General features: G+C 38.5%; 1 protein-coding gene across 2 annotated transcripts in view; it reads left to right on the top strand.

Annotated features, from left to right (window-relative positions):
• The window catches only part of CFAP20DC (CFAP20 domain containing), a 268,464-nt gene that overhangs the window by 177,020 nt on the left and 76,462 nt on the right, over nucleotides 1-14,982 (top strand). For both annotated transcript variants that reach the window (XM_062200180.1, XM_062200181.1), the window contains one exon: nucleotides 3,573-3,929. In XM_062200180.1, the coding sequence (XP_062056164.1) occupies nucleotides 3,573-3,929 (357 nt within the window). The remainder of the gene's footprint in view (nucleotides 1-3,572; nucleotides 3,930-14,982) is intronic.

Raw genomic sequence — 14,982 nt, 5'->3', positions numbered from 1 at the left:
GAGAGAGAGAGACAGAGAGAAAGGTCTTCCTTCCATTGGTTCACTCCCCAAATGGCTGCCATGGCTGGTACTGTGCCGATCTGAAGCCAGGAGCCAGGGTGCTTCTTCCTGGTCTCCCATGCAGGTGCAGGAGCCTAAAGACTTGGGCCATCCTGAGTGGAGGATCCTTTGATCACAGAAATCACACTGCCAATTGTATGTAACAATTATAGGAATTGAAACTAGAATTTTTTTTAAACTTGAAATAGAGATAGACCTGTCTTAACAGCCAGACCAACTTATAAAACACCTATTCAGAGGCCGGTACTGTGGCTCACTTGGTTAATCCTCCGCCATCATCCCATATGGGTGCCGATTCCAGTCCCGGCTGCTCCTCTTCCAATCCAGCTCTCTGCTGTTGCTAGGGAGAACAGTAAAAGATGGCCCAAGTGCTTGGGCCCCTGCACTCATGTGAGAGACCCAGAAGAAGCTCCTGGCTCCTGGCTTCGGATCGGCGCAGCTCCAGCTGTTGAGGCCATTTGGGGAGTGAACCAACGGAAGGAAGACCTTTCTTTCTGTCTCTCCCTATGTCTGTAACTCTACCTCTCAAATAAGTAAATGAAATCTTTCAAAAAAAGAAAGAATGAAAACACCTATTCTAGTTACCCTAATACTTTCCTAGAACTAAGGCTTGGGGAATGTTTGCTATATTTTTCGTTTGCATTTTCTAAAAAGACTAAATCCTGATTTTTATCAGGGATAAAAAAAAATATCACCACTCTATTCCATAGTAACTTAGAACTCCATGCATTTTTCATATATTTTTGGCTTTCTTGCTAGTTATTGCTTGAAGGCAGGATTCCCAACTGTCTGAACACTATGAGAGTGCCCACAGTGGTGGGGAAGGTCAGACTCACTGAGCAGTGAGTGGCTTCAAGTGGAAAGGGTTGCCCAGTGCCCACCATTGAGCCCATGCAAGAACTTTTGCAAGGGCAGAAATATCCTCACTCTCTTTATTTTTGCCTGGGAACTTTGTATAATTAAGTTGCTCCCTCATTGATTTAAAATATATATGCATAGTTTTTTTTCATAATATGTATTTTCCATGGTCTTTTTGAAGACTGCCCCCATATACACGGATTTCAAAACTTTTTACTTTGACTATGACCTTGTCTAAATAAGATCAGAGTTGGCGAACTCAAAAGGCTTTGGGTTCATGCTGCTCGTGCTGGAGACCTGGATGGAGATCCAGGCTCCTGGATTCAACCTGACCCAGTCCAGCTGTTTGGGGCATTTTAGGAATAAACCAGGAGATGGAAGGTTCTTTCTCTCTCTCTCTCTCTCTCTCTCTCTGTGACTGACTTTCAAATAAATAAGTAAATAAGTAAATACAACTTTAGGAAGGAAGAGAGGCAGAATAATGATGGATTGCTTTTAATTGAAAACTGACAATTCTTTTCCTTGCCCCATGCCCACTCTAGAGCAGACTCTTTCACCTTTGACAATGAGGGTACTTTAAAAGTTTGTGGAAAAATAAAATCAACAGATGTTTGATTTAGTGCAAAAAATATGAAATCCATGTGTAGTTTTTTCATAAGATGCATTTTCATGAATTTTTTGATGACCTCTTGTACTTCATGTCTTCTGAAGAGGCGATTTCTTTATGTTGAGTCTGTAACATGGCCAAACATTCAAGAAGAAATTGAACTGTGCATTCGATCACCTAAATGTTCAGAAATGCCAAACTTTGGAAATAACTTGGTGTTTGCTTCTGTGTGTTTATAAACAGAGGAGGAGAGAAATAGCTTACCAAATGTAAAACACTAAATAATGTCTTTAAAGTGTACTCTGCTTTTGTTAGTTTTTTTCACTGTTCTGAGTTCCTCCTTAGTACTCATTTATTTATTATATATTTTTTTTTAATTTTATTTAATGAATATAAATTTCCAGTGTACAGCTTATGGATTACAATGGCTTCCCCCTCCCATAACTTCCCTCCCACCCGCAACCCTCCCCTCTCCCGCTCCCTCTCCCCTTCCATTTGCATCAAGATTCATTTTCAATTCTCTTTATATACAGAAGATCAATTTAGTATAAAGATTTCAACAGTTTGCACCCACATAGAAACACAAAGTGAAACATACTGTTTGAGTACTAGTTATAGCATTAAATCAAAATGTACAGCACATTAAGGACAGAGTCCCACATGAGGAGCAAGTGCACAGTGACTCCTGTTGTTGACCCAACAAATTGACACTCTAGTTTATGGCGCCAGTAACCACCCTAGGCTGTCGTCATGAGTTGCCAAGGCTATGGAAGCCTTCCAAGTTCCCCGACTCTGATCATATTTAGACAAGGTCATAAAAGACAGAGTGAGGATAGTAACCAAGGATCCTAAGAGTGGCATTTACCAGGTTTGAACAATTATACAGCATTAAGTGGGGAAGAGGACCATCAGTACACACAGGTTGGGAGTAGAGCCATTGGGGTAGAGTAGAGGTTATGATTACAAAGGAATGAGGCCCAAGTACGCTAGACAGGGTCTAGAACAAAGGACAGAGTCATTATTAGAGGGGCTAAGAAAGGTGCTGTCTAAGCTACAATTAAGTTTTCTGACTGAGAGGCAAATAGAACCTCACAGAAGGGGCTTGATAATAATCTGGTGGGCTTTAGGCCTTGTAAGTGAAGAGGCCCAGACCTATCTATCTCTTCACATGGGGTATATCCTAAGGGAGGTGTGAACCTCCTAGGGGAAGGCACTCTGTAGACTTTCATTATTGAAAAATCTTGAAGGACAAATGTTGTTATCACAGTTATTTCTTTAAATGTATATTTTATAGCATTAAAAAAACTACCAGATGAATTAGCACTGTACTTCTCATTGCCATTGTTTACTTGCATGACCACTAATTTTATGTAAATAATTCTTCCTTTCTCAGATTTTGAAAATTTAAACTTTGGCTTTTCTATGGGTAATCACAGAACTAAACCCTTTAAAATTTTTTAAGCTTTGACTTTCAGCTTTCCAGGCTATTATATTGAATGAAGCTCTTGTTTTGAAAAAAAATATAGTTCATAAATTTTCATGTAAGAAAAATACTTTATAATACATGATCCAATATCTTTTACTCTTGAAAAAAATAAAGCTGCCCTACAATAAGGCAGGAATGCTGTACTACACCCACTTGTATTTAGAGTAACATTTTCTTGCTTAAATAGACTGAATACCATAAGTTCCATGGAGTTAGCTTACCAGGAAATCAAAGTGTAAAATTCTTAGTTGTTTTAAACAATTTCCTATGGATACTTTTTCAGATATCCTTTGGAATAAGTGACTATTTCTTAAATGTTTAAAAAAGTACCTTATCTAAACTGAATACCACACAACAGAGCATCTTAGCATAAGATATAAACCTATGTGCTTTGCTATTTTTAGTGAGATTTTTTTCTGTAAAGATTATAGTAAAAAATCATATTTATATTGTTGTCTTTATTCATAGACTTTTATATGAACTCATTAAGAACTTGTGTTCAATAACTTGATCACCACAGATTTCTACTCAAAATTATTTTCACTTTGTTCCCCAATGTAGGGTTACACCAGTCTCCAGGGTTCTCCAGGCTCCACAACTAGTCCTTCAGGATTAACCCAGTTAACGTTAGAGAACACGCTGGGCAGCTCTGCAGGGTGGACAAGGAGAGGATGTCCAGAGGCACTGGGAAGCCAGGATTCCTTGGTGAAGCAAGAAGATAGAAATGACCTGCAAAGGAGTCTGTTGCCCGCACCTTGTCTTTCTCCCCCTAGAAGAAGCTGTGGATCCTCTCAGAAAACTCTAGACCCCCTTATCAAAGCAGAGGCTCTACCAGCCCATCAAGTGCCAACTTCACTAAACAAAACCTCCCTGAAGGAAATCACAGCCGAAAAGTTGAAACCGATCCCTGAAGTGTCTGTAAGTGCCTCCGCTGTGCTTGACATATGCAAGTGGTGCCTCCTGTTGTGTCTGTTCAGTTCCACTTTGCACCCACTTTTAGCAGTATCTATTTTTCATCATTTGGGTGATCAGTAATGTATTTTCTTTCCTATTCAGATGTGTTTTAGTTCAGTAACAGCAGCAGTTAAAGAGTATATTGCACATCCTAACGATAATAGAATGTCTTATGTTTTTAATGAGAAAGATAATTATGTGGTTTTCATCATAATGGTTATTTTTTTTATTTTCCAGTTACTTCCCATAATTTTAGTTAGCACTGCATGCAAATTATAAATGAGGATCTTATTTTTGTGCCAAAAGCTTGCCAGTAAAATTGACAGATTTTCAATAACAGTCTACATTAGGAGCCATAAAAAACATCATTATTCTGTTCACTTTCTGGTCTCTCTGCAGCAGTTCCCCAAATAATAGATGATATGAGTGAAGGTTAACAGGAAAGCAGTGTCATCAAATAAATCCCTCGGCTGGTAGAGTGGCTATATTCATGTCCATCAGATTGATTTTTTCCTCCTCCCTGTGTGTTAGTGCTTTGCTTCCTTCAGTTCTCTGTAAGCTGAACTGAAAAAGTGCAGAACAAATGACATGGATGTTCCTTTTTGTTAAGTTAAAGGTTTTCTTTATGTGTCATCTCCTTTGTGCCTCATATGTGTTACAAAGTGAAGTTTCAGAACAATTACATTCTACGCAATTTGGGGTGGATTCATTGCTACCAAGCACAGGTGGTGGACATACACATCATTGTCATCAACAAAGCAGAAGGAGCTAATATTTCTTGAATAATTACCATATGTCAGTCAGTCACTGTACCAAGCCCTTTTCCTTAAAGTATTTCCTTTAATCCTCACCAAGACACCAAGAGCAGCTGTAGTCATCCTCATTTTCAGAAGAGGAAACTGAAGTTTATATTGGCTACACAGTTTGTTCAAGAGCAACAGCTAGTTAGGTGAGCTGGTTAGTTAACTGAACCTAGATTTTCTGATTCTGGAACTACTACCCAAAACTGTTATGCTATGCTGCAGAACAGGTGTTAAGTTGGAGAAATGTGAGAACCTCTCTACAAGAAATAGCCAGAAATAAAATTAAAATGTATGCATTTTTATATCACATTTATGTGCATGTGTGTGTGTACAGGAGAAAATAGTATAGCACTTAACCTAATGAGAATGGATTTGTTTTATGGCAATTTAAGGATGAAAATTGTCAGTAATATTTTTGCATGTGTTTCATTTTTAGAAATACGTGTAAAACAAATGTTCTGGTTCTTCCTTATTATATTTTTTTCCCTTTGGCTGTGCTAACAAATTTGAAAGTAGCTAATAACAGGTTTATTCTACCAGTCTGCTTCCCTCAACTGTAGCCAATACTGGGTTGTCAGAAAGAGAAACAAACTGAGTCCTTAAGAAACATCCCAGTAAGTTTTCCCCCTAATTTCTTTTTTTTTTAATTTATTATTTAAGATTTAAGACTTATTAATTATTTGAGAGAGAGCGAGAAAGAGAGAATCTTCCATCTACTGGTTCACTCCCCAAATGACCACAACAACCAGAGCTCGGACAGACCAAAACAAGAAGTCACGTACTCCAACCTAATCTACTAGGACCCAAGTATTTAGACCATTATCCACAACCTTCCAAGGTGAATTAGCTGTAAGCCAATTTGGAAGTAGAGTAGCCAGGACTCCAGTCGGCACTCTGATGTGTGATGTCTGCATCACAAGGCCCACCAGAATGCCAGCGCCACCCTCTAATGTATTTGCCACCACCTTCTAGGAAGTGGAATCTGGCATCCAAAAAACTGCTAATTTTTGGTCTCTCCTTTTTTCTCTACAAATCAAAGCAGACTACAAAATTAAGCTTGGAAACTTCAGACACACATGAACTTGAAGTACCTCGCCACACAGCAGAGCACATTGCCAAAAAAAGGAGTGCTTTCTACTACCAGGGAATAATAAAAGAAGTTAAGAGACCAGTGTTGGAAAGAAGAGCGAGACATTTGCTGTCACCCATTATCTTCATTTAAGAGGCTTTTAGGATAAGACCCAGAAACCAGTTGAATTTTTTCAAAAGACTTTTTAATACTGCTCACTACAGATATTTTAATACTCCTTACAGGTAGACATGTCTCTTCTTCCTCACAAGAGCCCTATGAGAAACTACTATTCCAGTTTACAGCTTAAGAAACTGACTTGGAGCAGTAGCTTCAAAGGGATGAACAGGAACAGGAAGCTTTATCTTTGGTTGAAGGTGCAAAGACGTTGCTTCCCCCTTGTGCAGAGCAGTTTGAACCTCAATGTCAGAATTCACACTAACACAATTTTATCTCTAACAACCTGCATGATCACTGCAGTCTGCAGCTCACATTTACAAATCTAATCATCTTTTAATATGACATAAAATTATTGAAGGCTTAGGCATTCTTGCTTCATTTCAAAGTGAATTTGTAATAAAAATGAAGTGTTCTTCCAGAGCCACCTTTAAAAAAGTTCATGGGGCCAGCATTGTGACATAGCAGCTAAAGCCACTGCCAGCAACACCAGTATCCCACATAGATACTGGTTTGTGTTCTGGCTGCTCTACTTCCAATCCACCTCCCTGCTAATGGTCTGGGGAAAGCAGCGGAAGATGGCCCAAGTGTTTGGGCTGCTGCACCCCATGTGGGAAACCAAGATGGAGCTCCTCACTTTGGTCTGGCTCAGCTCTGGCCATTGTGACAATCTGTGGAGTAAATCAGCAGATGGAAAATCTCTCTCTCTCTCTCTTTCTCTATCCCCCTTTCCCTCTCTGTTCATTCCCACAGTGAACAGATTCTAGTAATCAGCATCTTCTTCACTTTGTGTTTACAGCTAAAAATCTGAAAGTGAGTCACCCTGAAGGTCATTGTACACCTGCTTGCTCCACAAAGGGATTTTTCCCCAGATCCTGGAGACCCATAGGAATGACTTGTTTGTAAATAAATATTTCATTGAAATTGATTTCAGACAAAAAGGCTTTATCCTTTCAAAGTACACAATTCAATATGCTATTTATTTATTTAATTGAAAGGCAGAGATACACATAGATCTCCCATCTGATAGTTTACTCCCTAAATGCCTTCAGCAGCCGAGGCTGGATTAGGCCAAAGCCAGTCTTTAATGTGAGTAGAAGGGACCCAAATACTTGAACTGTCACCTGCTGCTTCCCAAGATGCACGTTAACAGAAAGCCGGAATCAGGATTAGAGGCAGGGCCTGGACCCAGGCACTGACGTAGGATGTAGGTGTCCCAAGCAGCATCTCAATCACTGTGCCAACTGCCTACCCCATTGGTTTTCAGCATAGTCACAGAACTGTGCAACTCTTGCCACTATCTAATTTTAAATCATTTTCATCTCCCCAAAAGAAATCCAGTACCCGCTAGCAGCCACTCTATTACCTCTGCCCCACAAGCCCCTTGGAGCCATTAATCTACTCTGTGTCTTTGTGATTCTGCCTAATTTGGATATTTCCTATCAATGAAATCATACAATGCATGGCCTTTTGTGTCTGATTTCTTTCACTTAGCAGTTTTTCAAGGCCCAGCCATATCATAATACTTCATTCCTTTTCATGCCTGAATCCATTGTATGGATTGTCGATATTTGTTCATCAGTTGATGGACATTTTGATTGGATTGTTTTTTTTGTTGTTGTTGTTATGACTGTTGCTACTGTGAAACATTTGTGTACAAGTTTTCATATGGACATACATTTTTAATAATCCAGTGTATAAACCTAGGAATGGAATTGCTAAGTCATGTGGAACTCTGTGATTAATTTTTGAGGAACTGCAAAACTTTTCCAAAGGGGTAACACCATTTTGCATTCCCACCTGCAGTGAATGAGGGTTCCAGTTTCTCTGCATCCTAGTCAGCACTTCTTCTTGTCTTCCTTTTGCATATAAGCCATCTTAATGGGTAGGAAGTGGCATTCCACTATGATTCTGATTTGCATTTCTCAGTGACTAATGATGTTATCTTTTTATATTATTATTCATTTGAGGAGCAGAGAGAGAGAAAGAGGAAGGGAGATCCTATTCACTGGTTCACTTCCCTGATGACGACCATATCAATGGGGGAAGTAGGGGTGGCAAAGCCAGGCACCAAGAACTCAATCCAAGTGTCCCAAATATGTGGCAGGAACTCAACTACTTGAGCCATCACCACTGCCTCCCTCCAGGAAGCTAGACTCAGGAACACGAGGCAGACATCAAACCCAAGTACTCTGATATGGGATCCAGGCATCCCATATTCCAGCAGTGATGGAACTTCCAGGTCAAATGCCTGGCCAGATATTATCTGTAAAAAAATTTTCTTTCGTTTATTTAATTGAAAGCCAAAGTTATAGAGAGATATGTTCCTAAATTTGTGTTTATGCACGAAGTTTGTATACCTTAAATAAAAAGTTTCTAGCTTATGAAAAAAAGTTAGAGAGGGAAAGACAGAGGAAGAGAGATCTTTAATCCACTGGTTCACTCCCCAAGTGGCTGTGACAGCCAGGACTGAGCCAGTCCGAAGCCAGAAGCCAGGAGCCTCATCCAGGATTCTCATGTGCGTCGCAGGGGCTCAGCACTTGGGCCATCCTCTGCTGCTTTCCCAGGCCATCAGCAGGGAACTGGATCAGAAATGGAGCAGCCAGGATGCTGACGGGTGCCCACCAGATGCTGGCAGTGCATGAGGCAACTTCACCCACATGTACTTATTAACTGTACATCTCTTTTGGGAAAATTCCTATTCAGATCCTTTACCTGTTTTTAAATTGTTATAGTTCATTTTTAAGAATTCTTAGTACATTTTGGGTGAAAGTCCCTTAACTATATGATTTGCAGACATTTTCTTCCATTCTGTGGATTGTCTTTTCATTTCTTGTGTCCTCTGAGCACAGAAGCTTTCATTTGATGAAGTCTAGTTTATCTGTTTTTTTTTTCTTCTGTTGCTTGTGCATTTGTTGTTATATCTCAGAAGCCAGTGCCTAGCCCCAATCCACAAAAGTGTTATTCTATTTCTTTATCTAAGAGTTTTATTATTTTAACCCTTGAATCTACTTCTGTGATCCATTTTGAGTTCACTTTTGTGTGTGGTGTGAGGTAAGGCCTACCTACATGTTTCACATGGATTTCTAATTGTCCTGGTACCATTTTTTGAAGACAGTTCTTTCCTGCAATGAGTAGGCCATACTTCAAGTACTGTTTGTGGTGTTGTGATTCCATTCCACTGACCTTTGTATCTATCCCCATGCTGGTACCATGTTATCTTGATCACCATAGCTCAGTAGTAACCTCTGAAGTCAGGAAGTATGGATTCTTCAACTTTTCTCTGCTTTTTCTTAATGGGGTCCCTTGCACTTCCATATAAACGTGAGGATCAGGTTGTCAGTTTCTGCAAAAATGGCCACTGGGTTTTGGTAGGGATTTGAGCAGTATTACTACTATCTTAATGGTAATAAACTTACCAGCCCATCGTATGTCTTTCTATTTTTTTAAATGTTCTTTAATTTCTTTCATAAATGTTTGTAGTTTTCACCATATAAATCTTGTGCTGCTTTTATTAAATTCATTCCTAAGAATTTTATTAATTTTGATACTATTGTGAATGAAATTATTTTCTTGTTTTGTTTTGTTTTTGTTTTTTTTTTTGACAAGCAGTTAGACAGTGAGAGAGACAGAGAGAAAGGTCTTCCTTCCGTTGGTTCACTCCCCAAATGGCTGCTATGGCCAGCGCACTGCGCCGATCCGAAGCCAGAAGCCAGGTGCTTCCTCCTGGTCTCCCATGCCGGTGCAGGGCCCAAGGACTTGGGCCATCCTCCACTGCCTTCCCGGGCCACAGCAGAGAGCTGGACTGGAAGTGAAATTATTTTCTTAATCTCATTTTTCCTTGTTCATTTCCAGTGTTTAGAAATACAGTTGATTTTTCATATATTGATTTTTTTTTTATCTTACAACCTTGGTGAGTCTCTTTTGTTACTTCTAGTAGTTTTTGAATGTGAGTTTTTGTTTTTGTTTTTACTTTGTAATTTCCTATAAACAAGATCATGTTATGGGAAACAGATGCAAGTTAAATTTTGCTTCTTCTTTGCCAATCTGGATTCTTTTTATTTCTTTTTCTTTTCTAATTGCCTCCACAAATGAATTTCATTTGAATGGAAATTTTTTCTTCATTACAAAATAGTTAAGATTTTTTATTTTGACTTTTGTGGCTCTAGTATTCAATTCTTAACATATATGTGGTGAGTTCAGGGAACCTAGAATGATGCTATTAGTATGACTTAGGAAATACACTTGATGCTATATGAAAATTTTGAGAATTATCCTGGAACTAGAAGTCCTTCTAATATTAATATAAATGCAGCTAGTCCATATATTTAGAATATGTGCATATTGGGGATTTCCACACCCTAAGCTATGTCTCTAAAAACAAAGGGCCTCAGGATGATATAATACAAATATGTTGGCTCTGGTTACATAGTCGTATCTCTTCTCTTTAGTGCCTACTAGGTCAAACACCCTCCCAGGTTCTAGAAGTATAACATTACTAAGACAGATAAGGCCTCTCTCCTCAGGAGCTTAAATCTGTTGGGCAATAGACAACAAGCAAATAAGTACCAACTATGATAAGGGTGTGAGAAGAAATAGGACGATGGAATAGAGCAGCAAGGTTGGACGGAATGGTAGATGCCTTTATGTGATATCTGAATAACTGACTTTTGAGCTAAGAGCTGAAGTCTAGAGAGAATTCAGCCAGGCAAAGAACCTGGAAATAATATTTTAGGGATTAGGAACAGCTAGATAGAAATCTCCTGAAATATGCATCTTTGAGGAAGAATAGAGAATCCATGTCATTGAGACATGTAATCAAGGAGAAAGTAGAAGAGGATGAAGTGAGAGAGTGAACAGGGCCCAGGTCATATAAGGCCAGGAGGGCTTTGGTGAGTAGAGTGATCTTTGTTCCAACTGCAGTGGCAAACTTGAAAAAATTTTAAGCAAGACAGCCATGTTGTCTGATAAACATTCAGAAGCTTTCTTCTATCTGTCAAGAATGGATGCAACAGGACAGGAATGGAGGCAGAGAAAGCAATTAAGGGCTTAAACTGATAATTTAGAGTAGACATGAAGGGAGCTGGTACACAACTGGAATGTTTGAGAGGTAGAACTAACAGGATATGGAGAAGAGGAAACAGGTGACATAAAGGTTCCCTCCTAAGTTGGAATGTGAGCAACTCGGCAGTTGATAATCATATTTACTTGGCTGTGAAAGATTATAGGAGGAACTTAGGCATCAAGATTTTGCAATCAAGAATTGCAAGGGGCATCCCATTGAAAATCTGTGCTCCCCCAAAGTGCCCAAGTGAAGCGACTTTGTGGCAAAGGAAAATTACAGGCTCTTAGAAAACTGGGTACAGGCTCTTAGAAAACTGTCTTTCTAACCCCCTGATATGGAAGAGTACTAATTACTCTTAGGAAATGCTTACTGGGATTGATTTGTTAATGACTTGGTAAACTTCTTCCTTGTAATGTTTTATTCATATTTTAATAGAGTTCTCTATTATTAAGTTTAAATATTTTTAATTAAGAAAGAAGTACAGCCCTCTGGGTAGTATTGCAACCATGTAGATAGCTAGTAATTAAACTTTTCCGCACATATAACTGTATTCAAACGATTTTGAATGCACCATTTTAAACTTGAAAGTGCCATTGTGTGCATCTTTAAACAAACAAACAGACTTAGATACAGGATTTGTGCCTCCAGAAAAAGTTTGAGATCCTTGAAGTTTCATAAGAAAATATCCTACAAATTAAAAATCTCAATGTTCTTTTTAGGAAAACTAAAAACATGTTTTTATAGTAAAAGAATGGTAAAGTGAATCATGTAAAATTTGATTTTAACTTTCATAAATCCATTTCTGAGTATCAAAACTGAATTATGGAAGGACATTTTTAAAGATATTTTAAGCTATAGTGCATTGTGAGCAAATTTTTTTCTTCTAATTGTGAAACAATTTCCTTTGGATAATGTGAAAAGGATTTGTTTCATCACCTTCCTCCTTGATGCATGTGAGCTCAGTATTGGAGTAAGGAATCTATCATCATATATTTTTGAAAAGTAATAAAAGTCTATGCAATTTGTATTCTACAAACTTAGAATGAAATGATACAATTTTAAAAACATTGTTTGATCATTTAAAATTATGCATATTCTAGTGTATATAATACTGTTTGTTCAAAGGGAGACCATCTGTCTCTGTTTGTATTTGCTACTCAAGAATGCATTTACAGCTGTTTTTCCAACAATGCCCCATTGTTTGAAGGATTCATAAATGTGTTTCTGACCCCTTACTTGCTTTGACTACAACAATATTGCATTGTTTCAAAACAGCTCTTTCTGCGGCGGATTGGCCCACGTGTTGCCCACATGTTCATTGCTGTGGCTGAACTTTGCAGGGACACTTAGAGGTGCCCCTCTTCCTCCTTTACAGAGTCTTCCTCATACCCACCGGTCTCAGGCTGCTCTGGACCACTTGTTAACAACAGCCTTCCCCAGACAGAGCTCTCTGTCCAGTCTTTCTATTTTTTTATTCTTCAAAACTGGGAAGTCAAGATCAATGGCACCGTGACTCAGAACACTAGCCAGAGTCCTGGCTTTGCTCCTTCTTACCTTTGTGACCTTGGACATACTTCTTTATCTTTCTAAGCCTCAATTACATCATCTATAGAGTTGAGGAGAATAATGCTTATTATAAGCATGAAATGAGAATGGGGCATTGTAGACCACCAAGCTCATAACCCTGCTGTGTATTTTCTTCTCCTAGTGCTGAGAGTTAGAAATGTAGACCTGTATGCCTGACATTCTGTAGCAAATAAAACCATTGTACATACATAAGACTCCAGAAGTTAGTTTACAGATACCGTTCAATACGTGAGAGCAATTATGATTGTGTGCTTCTTGCTCTGTGTTTATGGTTGAATCAAGTGCTACACCGAATGAATTGATGAGTGCCTTCTGCCAGTTAACATGTGGGTGGTTTTGCAGGGATACCCTGAAGAGAAAAAAGCATTTAAAAGCAAAGAGTGGAATCTGTGTGGTCATTCCCCAGAGACCACCCTGTGTGTGCTTACCTTGTTCAGAAGCTAACTTGCAGATGCATAGTTTCATGGCTGATAGACTGAATTAAACTGGGGAAAAACTAGTAGCATTTCATCAACCATAGTGCTAACAATGGGAAGAATGTTTCACTTATCAAATTGGACACTGCTTACTAATAGCTTTTGGAAAACAGTCTAACATTTGATGTTTTGTCAAAACTGCATTCTTTCCTTGTCTCTAAAAAAACAAGAGTTGTGATCAGTTTCTGAAAATATGCTGAAACTACAAAATTTGATGATTATGTAACATTTGTGCTGCCAGCAAAAGAATTTGGTATAAAAATTTTCTGAGTGGAACTTGCTTTTAGCCCTCTGCCTTCTCTGTGAATATTTTTCTGTACAAACTCCTCTGTTGCTCATTATTCTTTCCCTTTCATTCCATCAAGTGTTTCATTATTTGCAAAGGCAAAATGACCTTGAATAGAAGTATGTTACAATGATTAAAAATGGAATTATCTAAAATTTGGATGATGGTATAGAATTACAGAAGTCATTAGGACATTTTGATAATCTCCATTTCTGAACATCCCCGCATGCAAATAATGTGCCATGTACTCTAATAAAGAAGAGCAATTTAAAGCTTCAGAAATTGCAGGTAGAAAAACTTGACAGGAATTAAGTGACTTTCAGTAGTTTGAGTCCATGAAAATACATTGACTGTTCAGCCAAAGCCACTATAGATGGGTTTTGACTTACCCATGATTCAACTCAAAATTTTTTGACTTTTGGTGATGAGAAAGGCATACTCATTCGGTAGAATCCATACTTGACATTTTGAATTTTGACTTTTTCTGGGCTAGCAGTAAGCAGTACAATACTGACTCTGACACTGGGCAGCAGCAGGGAGGGCAGCTCCCTGTGAACCTCACAGTCACAAGAAAAAACAACCAAGACTACATTGCACTATGTTGCCAACTTGGGATGTTCTGTGGTTTAGGTGTAGTAGGTGCACTTCTAACCTAATCATATTTTTAATTTACGGTGAAATGGGTTTATCAGGACATAACCCCATCATAAGTTCAGGGGCATCTATAGAACATTTCCTTTCCCCTAATATTCTAATGCTAAGGTTAGCATCCTACTTATCAAATTTTTATTGAAGAAATTTATCTTCTCTAATGTTTTTGTTTTCTTTGGAAAATCAGGACAAACCCATGGGGAGACAGGTGGCTCAGGAGTGCTAGCTGGGGAAGAGATGCCCTGGGACACTAATGTGCCATCAGCCATTATGTAAACGATCAGTGTGGAGATTAAATACTGTCAGTAAACAGTAATGGCTAGGAGATTAACCCTCAAATAAAAATGGCAATTAAAGTTTAAAATTACCTTTGGAAAATGGAATTTTCTAGTACTTTTCTTTCTTGTGTAAGAGTCCAAAAAAAACTTGTAGAATTTTCTGAATGCAGCTATTAAATTCTTAAATAATAAATGTAAATTTTAAACTGTCAGTAGGTTCTGACCTCTCAGCTGCATTTACAACATGCTTTTTTCCCACTAGAATTGTACAGAGTGACTTGCCAATAATTAACAAATAATCACTTTCTGGGAAATCTTTTTTGAACCTTAGAATTCCTTTTGTTGTTGAACATGGGGCAGTGTGCATACCACAAGCACATACTCTGATGAATATTCACAGACTGAACAAACCTTTTTAACACCTGGATCAAGAAAAAACAGTAGCAGCACCCCAGTAGCCCTAATATGCTCCCTTCCTATCGCTTGCCCCTCACAACTGACTCTTCCCAAGATTAACTTTACCAGTATGTAGTGTGGCTTCTCTCACTTAGCGTTTTGTTCATGAAATTCCATATTGCTCTCATTTTATTGCTGTATAGTGTTGCACTGTGCAAATTTTATACCG

This window comes from Lepus europaeus, chromosome 9, assembly GCF_033115175.1.
Source record: "Lepus europaeus isolate LE1 chromosome 9, mLepTim1.pri, whole genome shotgun sequence".
Lineage (NCBI taxonomy): Eukaryota > Metazoa > Chordata > Mammalia > Lagomorpha > Leporidae > Lepus > Lepus europaeus.
The sequence above is the reverse complement of the archived record's forward strand: the minus strand, read 5'-3'. Positions and strand labels throughout refer to the sequence as shown.